Here is a 16,343-nt window from a genome sequence, read left to right on the forward strand (position 1 = left end):
ATGGGGAACCTGTGTGGCTGCATTCAAGGTATGTTCATACTGGCCTGTCAAATGCAATCTTTTCAAATTACTAGTTAATGCTTTCAAAATATGTTATTTAAAAAATTATCCTCTGTATTTTCCATATGCAGTTATAAATATGTTTCATGGTTATGTTTTATTCCTCAATTTATATATTTGATTATTGTACCAAGCAGAGTACCTTTGAAATTTTTCTTCATTTAAAAAATATGTATCTTGGCTCAGGCCTGTAATCCCAGCACTTTGGGAGGCCAAGGCAAGAGGATCACAAGGTGAGGAGATCAAGACCATCCTGCCCAATACAGTGAAACCCTGTCTCTACGAAAAATACAAAAAATTAGCCTGGCATGGTGGCACCTGGTGTAGTCCCAGTGTGGTGTAGTCCCAGGTACTTGGGAGGCTGAGGCAGGACAATCGCTTGAACCCGTGAGGCAGAGGTTTCAGTGAGCCAAGATGGCGCCATTGCACCCCAGCCTGTGCAACAGAACAAAACTCTGTCTAAAAATAAATTATATATATTTATATTATGTATATAATATATAATATGACTTATAATATATATTATATATGATATATAATATGACTTATAATATGTACTATATATAATATATAATATGACTTATATATTATATTATATGACATATAATGTATTATATAATATATAATATATATTATACAATATATATAATATGTTATATAATAATACATAATATATAATATATAATATTATATATGATATCATATATAATATTATATGTGATATAATATATAATATTATATGTGATATAATATTATATATGATATCATATATAAAATATTATATATGATATAATATATAAAATATTATATTATATATGATATAATATATATCATTTAGTATATATTATATATCATAGATTATACATAATATATATCATTTATTATATATAATCTATGATATATATTATATATAATCTATGATATATATTATATGTAGTCTATGATATATATTATATATAATCTGTGATGTATATTATCTATGATACATAATATATATGTGATATATTATATATCATATAAGATATATAATATATCACATAAGATATATATTATATATAAGTATATTATATTATATTAGATATCATAATATATTATATATTATATGATTATATAATATAATATTATATATGATATTGTTATATAATATTATATATGATATTATATAAATATAGTATATTATATATGATATTACATACATATAATATACTATATATTATATTATATTATTATATATTATGTTATGATATATTATGTATCATATATATGATATATTATACAAAATATTATATGTAATATATATTATATATATTATATAATATATATTATATATTATATGTAATATATATTATATATAATATACATTATATATCATTATATTATATATAATATTATACATACAATTATATATAATATATATGATAATTATATATTATATATTAGTATATTATATATAACAATTATATATTATTATATTATAGATAATAATTATATATTATTATATATTATTATATTATAGATAATAATTATATATTATTATATATTATTATATTATATATAATAATATATATTATTATATATTATTATATTATATATAATAATATATATTATTATATATTATTATATTATATATAATAATTATATATTGTTATATATTATTATATTATATATAATAATTATGTATTGTTATATATTATTATATTATAATATAATAATTATATATTATTATATTAGATATAATAATATATATTATTATATTAGATATAATAATATATATTATTATATTAGATATAATAATATATATTATTATATTAGATATAATAATTATATATTATTATATTAGATATAATAATTATATATTATTATATTAGATATAATAATTATATATTATTATATTAGATATAATAATTATATATTATTATATATTATATTAGATATAATAATTATATATTATAATATTATATATTATTATATATTATATTATATATAATAATTATATATTATTATATATTATATTATATATAATAATTATATATTATTATATATTATATTATATATAATAATTATATATTATTATATATTATATTATATATAATAATTATATATTATTATATTATATATAATAATTATATATTATTACATTATATATAATAATTATATATTATTATATTATATACGATATATTATATGTGATATAAGGATGCAGGATGTAAAAAAATTACATATATTATATATTATATTATATATAATTATATATATTATATTATGTATAATTATATATATATATATATTTGGGGGTGCCCTATTTCCCATCTCATAACTTGTTTTAAGAAGCACAGCATAATAATGTGTGGGCTTGGGATTCAGTTTTTGAAACAAAACACTGAGCCTTCAATGACCTTCATGTACATGTAAAAGCACACCTGTCTGCATGGCAGCAGTTGGACCTCACAGTGTGGATTGTGCCTTCACCCTGGAATGTCTATGATGCCCTATCGACCATAGTGATGGGATTAGGGATCTCTTGCCCTTTGCTCTGCCACTGTCTGTGCCAGCCAGGCCACTGGGCCATTGTGGCAGATGGTGATGCCCTTTGTGTGGAGCGCACTGAGTGTGCGCTGAGGCAGACACAGTACTTTTGACAACTTTATCTGCTTCTTTCAAAACTGGGTCTGCATTATGATAAAGTGGTCGGTTTTAGGCCAAGCAGGTGTATGTCATAGAACAATGACTTGGGAGTTCAGAATCCTGGCCGTCAATAAGCCTCTGAGCCTTATTAAGCTGTGAAATCTAAAGCAAGACATTTCACTTATAATTAAGCCTCATGAGCACTTATACTGTACACTTTACCTACATCAAATCATTCGGCCATCACCACAAACAAATGGCATGATTGATTTACTATCACCTTTCGCTGGGTAGAAAAAGACAGAGATGAATATGCCCAAGCTTATGAGCCCCTCAGCAAGAGAGCCAAGATGGGAACCCAAGCATACAGCCCCAATGCTGAGGCTCTGAACTACTGACCTGCCCTCAGCACTCAGCCTTGGGATCATGAGTCACTGTGCAAGGGAGTTCCAACATCTGCATGTATGTCTGGAATGATCTGAGCCTGTAGAGTTCCTACACACTGGCCACATTATAGGGTGGTGTCTGTGGTCACACAGCTCAGGGCAGGTATTAGTACATGAATAGCTTAGATGTGTCATAGTCTTTATGTGAAAGGCACATAAAAGCCCAAATGCTTTTGAACTGGTTGCGGATTTTGAGTTGGAGGACAACACTTGGGACAACCGGTCACATTCCTTCAGTGCGCGGCCACTCCTCAGCACATATCCCAAAGCCGGTAAATAATGGGAAGACCCTGTACTGATGTTTGATGGTGTTATGAACTTCAAATGACCCCTATAGAAATGTTAAAAAAAAAAAAAAGTCTGTGAGCTACACAACCTGGGGACAAGACAAGTAAGAACACAAAATACCACTAAATAATGAGCCTCATGTATCACCCTGCTTGCAACTCCCTCGGCAGCTGGTTTGAAGAGCCTCAGTGCTCACCAGGGGCCATCTCCCCGCTCTGCCCTCTCTCGCTGTGGGTTGCCTGGGCTGAACATAGGCAGCCCCTCACATGATGACTGCAAACACAGGGCAAAGGAAGACTGAACGGAAAATGTATGGTTATAGTGGTTATTTTAAAATATAAGTATTTCAGTATTTTCTAATCTTTAATAATTGATTATTTTTAGGGGAGGTTTTTTTTTTTTTGAGACAGAGTCTTGCGCTGTTGCCCAGGCTGGAGTGCAGTGGCATGATCTCAGCTCACTGCAACCTCTGCCTCCTGTGTTCAAGCGATTCTCCTACCTCAGCCTCCCAAATAGCTGGGACTACAGGCACGTGCCACCACGCCTGGCAAAGGTTTTGTGTTTTTAGTAGAGACGGGGTTTCACTCTGTTAGCCAGGATGGTCTCAATCTTCTGACCTCATGATCCACCCGCCTCGGCCTCCCAAAGTGCTGAGATTACAGGTGTGAGCCACCACACCTGGCCTGATTTTTTATTTTTTTATTTTTTGAGATGAAGTCTCTGTCACCCAGGCTGGAGTGCAGTGGTGCAATCTCAGCTCACTGCAATCTCTGCCTCCAAGTTCAAGGGATTGTCCTGCCTCAGCCTCCTGAGTAGCTGGGTTTTTTTTTTTTTTAGTTGAGATGGGGTTTTACCATGTTGGTCAGGCTGGTCTCGAACTCCTGACCTCAAATGATCCGCCCACCTCCACCTTCCAAACTGCTGGGATTACAGGTGGGAGCCACTATGCCTGGCTGATTATTTTCATAACCAAGAAAAGAAATAAATATAATTAATGCTGGTGCATGGTATTAAATCTAGTTTTTAAAAAATTCACACATAAACAAGGCAGAATCCTATACCCTCCATGATAAATGCAGTAGCAGTGTATGTGGGTCTGTGGAGGTTGAAAGGGACTTGGTAGATGTCAAGAAGGTAGTGGCAGTCCTGCTGGGCTTTTAAAGGGTCTGAAGAAGTGACAGGATGCTGTGGTTGAATCCTAGCATGTATTTTAGCATTTGTTCATTTGGAGTTTGATTATTTCACGTTGCTTCATTTGCCATTACCTGGAAAGCCAAGGGCTCTACTCTCATTTCCTTGCTGCTCTTTCTTTGCCTTCCTTGGTCCATGAAGAAGATGGTCCAGGAGAAGCTCATTCCATGCTTGTTAACCAGGCACACCCCTAAGTTCCAGTCCCTGAGTCATTCATGAGTAGCACTGCCAATGAACTGACAGCCATGCTGTGTCCCTCCACATCCCCTAGGTGACTCGAAGAAGCCTTCCAAAAAGCGTGTGAAAAGGGAGCCCTACTCTACTACCAAGGTAAAGTAGCCTGTCTTTGCCTAAGATGTAAATGTTGTTTTCTTGGATCCTTTATTTTTCAGTTGATATCAGCTATGGGAAAATTATCCACTACATTATAGATGTTAGATAATATTTCCTTGGGGATGGAGGAGGTGTATTTTACCAACTGACACCTGATTCCAGAGGACGTGCAAAATTGGCAGTGTCAGATAGTACACTGCGTGTTAAGGGATGTTTTCTTCAGGAACAAGCTTTCCACTTTAGATAAGAATTCTGCAATTGCTACTCAAAAATTACCTAGACAGAAACATTCTTCAAGAAAAGCTCCTGTGCTTTCCTAAGGGAACTCTACTCTAGAGTTGGGGCTTTTGACTTGAACCTTATTTCCAATCTTGGTTACCCAGAGTTTCCAAGTGAACAAAAGACCTGTGTGAGCCATCCATAGCATAGCCTGATTCTCAGAGTGTTTTCCTTCTCTAATTACAGGTGACTTCAGGGAGCACATTCAATGGTACATATTCTGGAATCACTCACTGGTTGTTAGAAAAGGATTCTATAGGAAATCTGGAGCTTAACTGCTGGCTTTTGTCTGGAGAGCCTCCATGATCCAAGACATCTGGTGGGAATGAGGATGTGGGGTATAGTAAAGGAAACTGGTTTTCCAGGTGACATACTCTTTTTATCTATGTATAGTTTCTGGGAATGTGTTCACATTAGGTTGTGTGTGGGTATGTGTGTATTAGGGCGGGGGTGGGGTGAGGTGGTCTGTGTGCACGTCTGCATGATTTGCTTGTGAATGTGTGTCTATGTGTGTTTCCCCCAGGAAAAAAATATTGTGTTTACCCAGCACAACTCTCAGTGCCATTTTTCTTAATTTAACAAATCAGACCACATACTTTACTTACATTAGTTCACACCTCATCATCATCATGCCCATATGTTGTGAGCTTGTTTATTGAGCCCACATGCCAGATGGAGAAACTAAGCCACATAAATAAATGTGCCCTGGTTCACTTGCTGCATAGTGAAGAGTCAAAATGTTTACTCATACGGTGCTAATGTTGAAGGCCTGAACTACAACCTCTATTTATCAGCCAGTGAAGAGATCACTATTCACCATGCAAGGGAGTTCCAGCACCCTCTATGCCTGGAATTACCCACGCCTGCAGAGATCCCAAACGCCATCCCTCACATAAGAGAGCCTCATGATCTCATAATCCAGGTAGCTATGTAGACATCTTCCTGCAGGTGTCACATAGTCCTTAGTGGGAAACCAACATAGAAAGCCCATGTTTCTGATCAAATCACTGGTTCTGAAACACTAAGGGAGGCACTAAGTAGGACAATGTGGTGCCTGCGTGTCATAGCTGGGTCTCCTCAAGACATGGATCAAGTCCAATAAGAACTGGGGAGATGCTTTAGAGTCTTGATGGAGTTATCACCACAAGCCCTCTGAGCTACACACTTTAGGGATCATGACCATTAAGTACTCAAATTACCATTTGGTTGTTATCTGGGTATCTGTCATCCTTGTGGCAACTCTCTTGTGAAGCTGGTGTGGACAGCCTCAGTGCTGGAGCTGTGCCTGCCTTCTGAATGGACCCTTTCTGTGTTAGCAGGTGGGTACAAGCATGAGGGTCAGCACACTCAGTGGATTTACACACACAGCATTGAAGAGTAAGGCTGGGCTTCATTATTTATACATTTTCAATAAATGATGATCTTCATAACATAAAATCAATGACGTAGTACACTAGAATACTGTCCCTAGTATTGAATCTTGTCTCTCAACAAAGGGTTGCTTAAAGTCACATGACAGATTCCATTCAACTGACGACACATGCTGTAGCAGCAGTTAAAGCAGTCATTTGAAAAGGCTTTTACTATAAACTTATGTGTGAGCCTGAAGTGGGGGATAAAAGAGGTGATTAGCTCCCCTGTGCCATGTTTCTATTATGTGCATGGTGGAGGAAAATTACACAGGAAGGTGATGGAGAGAACAGAGCAAAGGATTGGACAGGTCCATTGAACCCATAAGACTATGGTGAGGTTAGTGAATGAGATTGGTCATTTTAGGTCAAATTTTACCCAGAGCTGGTGCAGCCACTGCCCATTCTTAGCCAGACCTTATTGCAGGCAGCTCTGATCAATAGTCAAGGAGGCAGTGGGGCTTGCAGACTTAATTCATTAAATCACCAAAGCACCAGCCCACATGGCCACTTTTCCAGTTAATTCACAGTAGCTTGCATATTCAGGTTTGATCAGTGGAAGGGAAGTTACTCTTTGCAGACCCATCTTTTGACAATCATTTTGCAGTGTCGGAAGGTCTGAGCGGCCTCGGGAGGCAAGCAGTCCCTGGTCCCTCAGTGTAGTCACTGGAGGAGACAGTCACTGAGAGGCAGCTGGCAGGGTGAAGGGAAAGGGGAGGCAGGCCACAGAGATGACAGCCTTTAAGCTGTCATACTGGGAGGTCAAGGATCTGAAAGAGGAAGGAGAATTCTTTATCATTAAGGACCTGTCCTTATCTCAGGCATTTCCTCCAGAGCATCACCTTTGTCCACCCACACACCTTGGGCTAGGAGGACTGGAGAAAGACAGTGAGGGGTCTCTTGGGTCTCTGGCACAGGGCGTGAGGAAGAGGTGGCAGTTTTTCAGGAATCTCTCTCTCTAGGGAACCAAATACATTTCCCATCTCAGGTCCTTCACTCAGCGGGGTTGAGGTTCTGCTCGTCACTTATCATCTCTGAATGTCAGCACCCTCAAGTGTAAAATCTCAGCCACAGCCCCTCCTCTGCACCCCCTGCAGGGCTGATGTTCTCCATAAACCATAAGGCATCATGCCCACGGAAAAGCCGAACAGGAAAGCATGCTCCACTGCCCCAGAGCCATCCAAGTTCCCCCTCCATATTCTGCCACTGCTAAGTGTCCAGCTTATTCCTCCTGGCATGTAGTAAACACTTAGAGAACATTACTGAAGTACCAGTCCTCTCTAAGGTTTTCCTGTATTTAGTGATTTTTTAGCCCTGTACTGTGATACTAAGAAGTAGGGCCTAAATAGGGCCTAAAAAGTATTGCTAAAATTACATTATGACAGTGCAGAGAACTGAGGGCAGAGGGAGGACATGAGCTTGCCAGGTCCACATGGCTTAGTGGAATTTGAATCCGGGCCCCCACTCTGCACCAGCCCTGCACTCACAGTCATCCTGCTGTGTTCTCCTCTCCAGGAAGGCACTGCCCACGCAGTCTGTCTGATAGAGGTGTTGAGTGCTCACTGAACTCCGTGATCTTCCTGAAACCCAACTTTGATTCAGTGGGCTCTGCTTGGAAGCCTGTAAAGAAAAGGATCATAAGTTTAAACTTAGAACAGATTATCACTATTTTCCCTCTGGTCTTCTGTCAGCAAGATGTCAACAGCCCTATCTATTGTAAATGCATTAACCAGCATCTTCTCTGATAGAGAATACAAGAAGATATGCTGTGCACACCAACCAGTGTAGGAGACCTCATGGCTCCCGGGTAAAGAAGAAGAGGTACCCACAAGAAGGTACTGTGGAAGTTCATTAATTAAGTTGATTCAAGAATTGCAATTGCGGGGAGTATTCAGTGTCCCATATGTAAGAGATTAAGCCATATTTTTTAATGTGTCAGGATTCTAATTTGCCTGGTCAGTAAATATTGCTACCACCACAAAAGTAAATATCTACTTAAAAGTCAATTTTGGTTCATGTTGAATGATAGACAATGTTTCAAGCTAATGTCTAGAACTTACCTGGTTGTTAAACATAAGCATAGATCTCCCTGAAAGAGTGGTGCTATATTATTATTTTTCAATTAATATATTTCTTTAGAGAGTTTTAAATTGACATAAAAACTGAGCATATGGCCGGGCGTGGTGGCTCACACTTATAATCCCAGCACTTTAGGAGGCCAAGGCAGGCGGATCATCTGAGGTCAGGAGTTGGAGACCAGCCTGGCCAACATGGTGAAACCCCATCTCTACTAAAAATACAAAAAAATTAGCCGGGTGTGGTGGCAGGTGCCTGTAATCCCAGCTACTCAGGAGGCTGAGGCAGGAGAATCGCTTGAACCCAGGAGGCAGAGGTTGCAGTGAGCCAAGATCATGCCATTGCACTCCAGCCTGGGTGACAAGAGTGAAACTCCATCTCAAAATAAATAAATAAATAAATAAACAAATAAAAATTGAGTATATAATACACGAAGTTCCCATATTATTCTGTCTCCTCACCCTCACTTCCTAATTTCACCTATTAGTAACATCTTACATTACTGTGGTACATTTGCTAGAATAATGAGAAAATATTGACACATTATTATCTGAAGTCTACATTTGCATAATGTCCATTCTTTCTGTTATACATATATATGAATTTTGAAATATTTAAAACATTATGTTCACCCTTATGGTCTCATAAAGAAAATGTTCACTTCCCTAAAAATCCTCTCTTCTCATTAATCTCTGTCCTCTTTCTCCAGAAACCTTGGCAACTATTAATATTTTTACTACCGCTTCAGCTTTGCCTTTTCCAGAATGTCATATAGTTGGAATCATATATTATGTAGTTTTTTCAGATGAATTTACTGCACTAAATTGATGTACGCTTTAGCTGCTTTCATGTCTTTTTTATGCCTTAATGGCAAAAAATGGCACATTAAATCACCAAATAATATTGCATTAAATGAATTTTTGTCTTTTTATTCACCTGTTGAAGAATTCGGTAGATTTCATGAGAGAAACCATCTGGGCCTGGTGCTTTCTTTTTCGGAATGCTCTTAATGTGAATTCAACTTATTTAATAGATATAAGTTTATTCAAATTAGGATCCTAGCATGACCTTGGGAAGATTGCCTTTCAAGGAATTGATACATTTCACTGAGGTTATCAAACTGCGGTCATAGAACTGTTCATGATATTCCTTTTAATGCCTAACAGTTCAGTAGAGGTGGCTCCTCTTTTATTTCTGAAATTGGTCATTTGTGTTATCTTCTTTTTCTTGGTTAGCCTGCATATCAATTCATTCATTGTAATGAGCATATCAAAGAACCAGCTTTTGGTTTTATTGATTTTCTGATGATTTCAGTGTTTTAATTTTATTGATTTCTGTGATGTTGTTTATTACTTTTACTTGCTTTCCATTGCATTCCTCTATTTTCTATAGTTCCCTAATTGAAACATGATATTACTGATTTTAGGTCTTGTGATTTTTAGTATATTGCATCCAATGCTATAGATTTCCCTCTAAGGACTGCTTTTGCTACATCCAGAAATCTTGCCAAGTCACATTTTCTTTTAATGTAGTTAAAAGTATTTTTAATTTTCTATTGAGACTTCTTCTTTAACCCATGAGTTATTTAAAAGTGCATTGCTAATTTGCAAATATTTGGGGATTTTGTGGCTCTTTTACAGTTGTTGATTTTTTGTTGTCAGGTATGTGTTGCAAAAGCAGTCGTCTACCTCATCTTGCCACCACCCAAGATGGCCCAGGATGTGGGCTCTCCCTGAGTGAATCTTTGGCAATCTGCCAACCTGATGCGTTCGGCCTCCTTCTTTAGTCTGAGCTTGCCTTCTGCTTAGAAAGGGCCATTCTCAGTTCTGGCAGGGAGTTTTCCCAACATTGAGAAGGTGGCATTCTTACTCCCCACTGCAGCCTGCACCTCTGACCGGTGGTCAGCAGACAGGACAGAGGTCCTCATTAGACAGAGTTCAGCGGGGTCTCTGACCAAAGTGCATCTTCAGAGTCTGCACCTACCCACTGTGACCACGGGCAGGCTCTGAGTCCTAAAGCAGGAGGAACTGTGCGACCATCCTGATTGGAAATTTGTGAGGATCACTGTGTTACTCAAGTAAGGTCTTTGGAAAGTGTCGTATTACTACTGTTTGTGAACTGCTTGTTGGTGGCCTGGCTGAGACACACACTTTATGAAAACCGGGACCCCTCAGCTGGTGTGGGTGTCTATGCAGCCTGAGACCCTCATGTGAACAGCCTCGTGGCAGCTGTCTTTGCCCCTTGCCACCATCAGTGCCTCCTTGTTCCTGGGCACTGCTTTCTCTGATGGTGCTCCATTGTCTTCCTGCACCTCAGTGTCTACAGCTGGATGTCTCTTCCGCAATCTAGGCGAGGGGGCATCAATGGCAGTTCCGCTGTGGCACTGCCCTCCTTCTTAGCTTGTCTTGCTCTGTCTTAGGCTCCCTCAAAGATCCCACCCTTCAGGTTGTTCCACAAGTTTCTTATTGAAATCCGAGCAGAAAACTATGACCAATATGACCAATCCTATACCCACTGAAGACATGAATGAAGAATTAAAACAATTCTCCATGGACTCTACCATATAGATCCCTAGAAGTAATTTCTAAAAAAAAAAAAAAAATCAAGGAAGATGTAATAGTTTTCCATAAATTAGAATACCCTACATGTACAATTAAATGAAATGGCTAGTATAGTCTTGAAACCAAAACCAGATAAGGTAAATTAAATTCTGTGATATTTTAAAATACTGTAAATTCTGACTAATGTGAGTTAATCTCAATATATGAAATAGTAGATTAACATTGAAAATGCAATAAATAAAATTAGCTACCTCAAGAGTTTAATGGAAAAAAATGTGATTATTGCAATAGATGCAGGAAATTCATGAATAACATTCACCCTATATTTGTAGGACAACTATCTGATTAACTTTAAGTGACCTGTGACAACCATTTGAATTAATGCTGCTTTAACAGCATATCTCTTGGCTTGTTAAAAACCCGACAAGAATTTCTGTAACATTAATTTATTTTTAACACCTATATTGGGTGTGAACCCACCATAAAGTTTGCCCACTGAAAAGGTCTACAATTTGATGCTTTATTAAATTGATACTGTGTGCACCCAACACCACGATCTAATTTAAATATGTTTCCCTCACCCAAGTTCTCTCTTGTGCACTGGCAGTTAATCCCCACCCCCATCTCCAGCCCTAAGCAATACTGCTGTGACATTCCATCTCCATAAATTTCCCGCTTGCTTTATAGAAATGGACATATATATATATTTGGAATCTGACTTCCTTCATTTAGCATACTATGTTTGAAGTTAATTGACGTGTTAGCACGTGCTGGTCATGTGTTTTCCTTCATAGTCTGCTGTGTTTATTCATACAGATAGTGTTTATTCATTTATCAGTTAATGGACATTTAATTATTTTGTTATTTTCTTTGATGAGTGATGTAGCTTTGAGCATTCATATACAGTCATGTAATGCATAATGACATTTTGGTCAAAAAAAAAAATTTTTTTTTCTGAGACCCAGGCTGGAGTGCAGTGGCACAATCTCGGCTCACTGGAACCTCCACCTCCCAGGTTTAAGCAATTCTCGTGCCTCAACCTCCCGAGTAGCTGGGACAACTGGCACACACCACCACGCCTGGATAATTTTTGTATTTTCAGTAGAGACAGGATTTTGCTGTGTTGGTCAGGCTAGTCTCAAACTCCTAGCCTCAGGTGATCCACCCACCTCTGCCTCCCAAAGTGCTGGGATTATAGGCATGAGCCACCACACCCAGCCTAATTTTTTTAAGAAACAAGAGAACTATTTTCTAAATTACTTTTGCCAATTTATATTCCTACCATGATGCATAGCACTAATTTCACCGTACAATGTATGGTAGGCCCCAATATGTAAGAAATGATGAAAGTAACACATAAAGATTAGTATAAAACAAATGAGATTATCGTTGTTGCTATCATCTTTGTCAAATTCTGAAAACAATCTGAGTATATTTTTATATAAATATGCTTGGCAGCATAGCTGAAAAAAGCATTATCAGTTACATTTATCAGTAACAAAGACATAAATTTCAAGGGGGAAAAACACTTGTACTAACAACGCAATGTCAGAATTAACATAAAAATTCTGCTGGTCACTTCGGAATATTTAATTGCCTGGGGCAGTGTTTAGTAGACAAATGAGCATCTATGGAGCACCCACAGTAGGGGAATCAACAGAACTTGGGTTTCAAGTTATCTGGGTTTAGAGCGTGAAACTTTGTTAGAGGACACACACCTTGCATGAGCGAGGTGCCTTGGTGTGTGTGGACGTACCATTATGCTTGGAGGTACATCATAATGGTGGCTTCCTCCAGAAAGGGACATTTGGGGTGGATTCATTCCATCTAGACAACACAGCCTGATGTGGCATGGACATGAATGGAGGTGAAATGGTCAGTAGTTGAGAGGATCAGTCCTGACAAGGGCCGAGGTGAAAAACCTGGCAACCCCTTCAGGTGCAAAGTCTTCAGTTGAAAAAGGAGGTGGTCACAGGAAATACTGAGACAGGTCAGCAATGCATGGGAGACAGAGTTCTTGGCCCTGCAGGGTGAGTAGTGTGGATTCTCAAGTTTTCTCCTCTCTCCATTAATTTCTTTCCCAATGCAGATGACTTCCATCATACAGTCTTCAGCAACCTTGAAAGATTGGACAAGCTTCAGCCCACTCTTGAAGGTAAAGGAAGGCAGCTAACAAGACTGGCATCTGGGCTTGGCTGTGCATGTTTTCTATCGTGGGGAAATATATATAACACATTATTTATCATTTGAACCTTTTAACCAAAGTGTGCACTCCGTGGCATTCAATATATTCACAGGGTTCCATAACCAACACCACTATCTACACCCACAATTTTGATGATTTCTTACAAAACCTTGTCCACAATAAGCAATATAGCACCTTCCCCCTATTTCCAGCCCATGGTGATTCCTATCCCACTTTCTCTTGTATGAATTTGACTATTCTAGGCACTTCATGTAATTACAATTATACAATATATTCCTTTTGTGTCTGGCTTATTTCACTAAGCATAATGTTCTCAATGTCCACCCATGTTGTATCATCTATCAAAATTATGTTCGTTTTTTACAGATGGATGATGTAGCATTGCATGCAGACCACCTTGCTTTTATTACATTCATTTGTTCACTGATGGTTGGATTATTTCCACCTTTTGGCTCCTGTGAAAAGTGATGCTATAAACATTAGTATACAAACATCTGTTTGATTTCTGTTCTCTATTCTTTGGGGTACCTAAGAGTAGAGTTCCTGGGTCCAACAGGGGTTCTATATTTAACCTTCTGAGCCACTGCAGACTGTTTTTCACAGTGGCTGCAACTTTATCCATTTCTACCATCAATGTATCGGGGTTACAATTTCTTTACGTCCTTCTTCACACTTATTTTCCTTTAAATCATCCTAGTAGGTGTATATTGGTGGCTGCTTGTGTTTTTCATTTGCATTTCCCTAATGACTAATGATCCTGAGCAGCTTTTCCTGTGCTACTATCTGTGGCTATATCTTCTTTAGGGAAATATATGTTGAAGTCTTTTGCCCATTTTTAAAGAGTTGTCTGATTTTTATTTAGTTAGTTGGTTGCTGTAGATTTTTGAATATATCTTAAATATATTTAAAAATATTCTAAATTTTAGTCTCTTACAAGATAAATGATTTGCAAATATTTCCACCTTTGTGTAGAACTTTAGATTCACAAACTTCATTAATTTGTATGAAATCCTCAGCAGTTGACCCCAAACAGATAAGACTGAAGCAGTATTTTAGGAATAGTTGAAAGTATGATCACCACAAAACATAAGCGTAATCAAATCCTGCAAGCTACATGTAAGGCACAATGACAAATAAGGCAGCAAAGGGCCATCTGGTGATTAGTTCACCACACTTGTTGCAACTGTTTGCGCTGCAGAGTTAAAACATACCAGCATTCAACCCATGTCTCCTCTCTTGAAGTAAACTGTCGTATGTTGGCTGGCCTGAACAAGCGTAGATATTCTCCATCCTCAATTAATATGCATGCATGACAAAGAAAAGGAGGCCTGGATGAAAAAATATTGTGTGATTAATAATTATGCTTTCATTAATTTTAAAAGATATAATTTCAGTACTTCTAATTCTCCCATCAGCAGTTATAACAAAGGATTAGTGAATAAATACCATAGACTGTTTTGCCTAGAATTGAATCCAATCTGTCTATTAAACTTTGCTTTTATTCAAGTGCAAAATGCTAAAACACATAATAACTGCAGTGACAGCCACTGTGGATCCTCAGAGGTAAAAGTAGTCTTGGGACATAAATCCTGCAAGCTAATATTGTTTTTACAGGGTTTAGAAAACCATTTAGCTGGGTTTCAAACCTCACAGTGTGAGCAGTGGGACTCTCATCAAACTATAGCATGTGCTTCAGTACCATTTGTAGACTGACTCATTCCCATTGCCTTAAGTTGCCATCAGCAAAATGCCAGGGACTCTATTTCTTGCTCCTTAGCTCCTCATTCTTGCCTGTCTTTCCACGAGGGAAGATTTTCTAGCAGGAGCTCAAGCTGTGCTTTTAATGAAACACATCCACACACACTGTCCTGTTGTCCACATTAAGCAGAGCTCCCTGAATAACTCATGAACAAAAGCATCTATGACTAACTGTTGCTCTGTGTCCTCCTAGCCTCTGAGGAGTCTCTAGTTCACAAGGACAGAGGAGATGGAGAGAGGCCAGTCAACGCGAGGGTAAGGTTGCCTTGCTTTCTCTGAAATAGAAATGTTCCTTTCTTGGTGTCTTTCTTTTTCAACTGACTTTACATGTGAAAAAATGACAATGTCCATGACAGGTATTAAATGCAGTTTTCTGAGGGGGAGGAAGAAGTGACTCTTAGCAACTGATATGTAATCCAAAATGGCATTTAGCTATGACGGCTTCAGGTTGTAGACTGTATCCTTGGGGTCCTTGTCCTTGGAAGCAATGTCTTCTCCTTGGATTCAGTATTTTGCACTTGCCAACCTACGTGGACCTGAGAGATACACCGTCCAGAAGCTGATGCCTTTTCCAGTGTGTATCCTACCCTTGTTTTGGAGGCCTTGAAGTTGACTACACTTTCTGATCAAGTTTTCAATATTCATTGAGAGAAACACAGCCTTGTGCAAACAATCCACAACATGACATACCCCTCAAAAAGCTTTGTTTCTGTATTGCAGGTGGTGCAGGTGGCCCCTCTGAGGCGTGAATCTAGTAAGTATTCTGGAATCACTTGCCAAGAAAACAATCTGGATGCCAAGAAAGGTGTGGCATCCTTGCCTGGTTTCAATGTGAAGAGCCTCCCTGATCCTGGGATTGTGATAGGAATAAGTATAGGGGAAGTGTTTTTTTAAAACCTGAATTCCCCAGGGAAAAATTATGGCCAAATTTTGAGGAAGCAGCTGTGCTCCCTTTTGGGTGGTGCTGAATTGGGTGCTTGAGGATTGGTGGTGTCTTGTGTGAGGCTGCATCGTGTGGTGTGAATGTGTGTGTTTCTGTACAGGTGAGGCTGTGTGTTTTCTCAGGAGAGATTTCCCACTTATACAACCCAATCACCAGTGTCCACTTCTA

At 37.9% G+C, this 16,343-nt stretch overlaps 1 protein-coding gene across 1 annotated transcript in view; it reads left to right on the forward strand.

Annotated features, from left to right (window-relative positions):
* Positions 1 to 16,343, forward strand: part of LOC134730175 (uncharacterized) — a 23,113-nt gene continuing 6,770 nt past the window's right edge. Inside the window, 7 exon segments of the mRNA XM_063603472.1 lie at positions 1 to 28; positions 4,882 to 4,940; positions 5,409 to 5,433; positions 8,380 to 8,466; positions 13,358 to 13,423; positions 15,426 to 15,487; positions 15,953 to 15,986. Of these exon segments, the coding sequence (XP_063459542.1) occupies positions 1 to 28; positions 4,882 to 4,940; positions 5,409 to 5,433; positions 8,380 to 8,466; positions 13,358 to 13,423; positions 15,426 to 15,487; positions 15,953 to 15,986 (361 nt within the window).

The sequence above is a fragment of the Pan paniscus genome, chromosome 23 (genome assembly GCF_029289425.2).
Source record: "Pan paniscus chromosome 23, NHGRI_mPanPan1-v2.0_pri, whole genome shotgun sequence".
Taxonomy (NCBI): domain Eukaryota; kingdom Metazoa; phylum Chordata; class Mammalia; order Primates; family Hominidae; genus Pan; species Pan paniscus.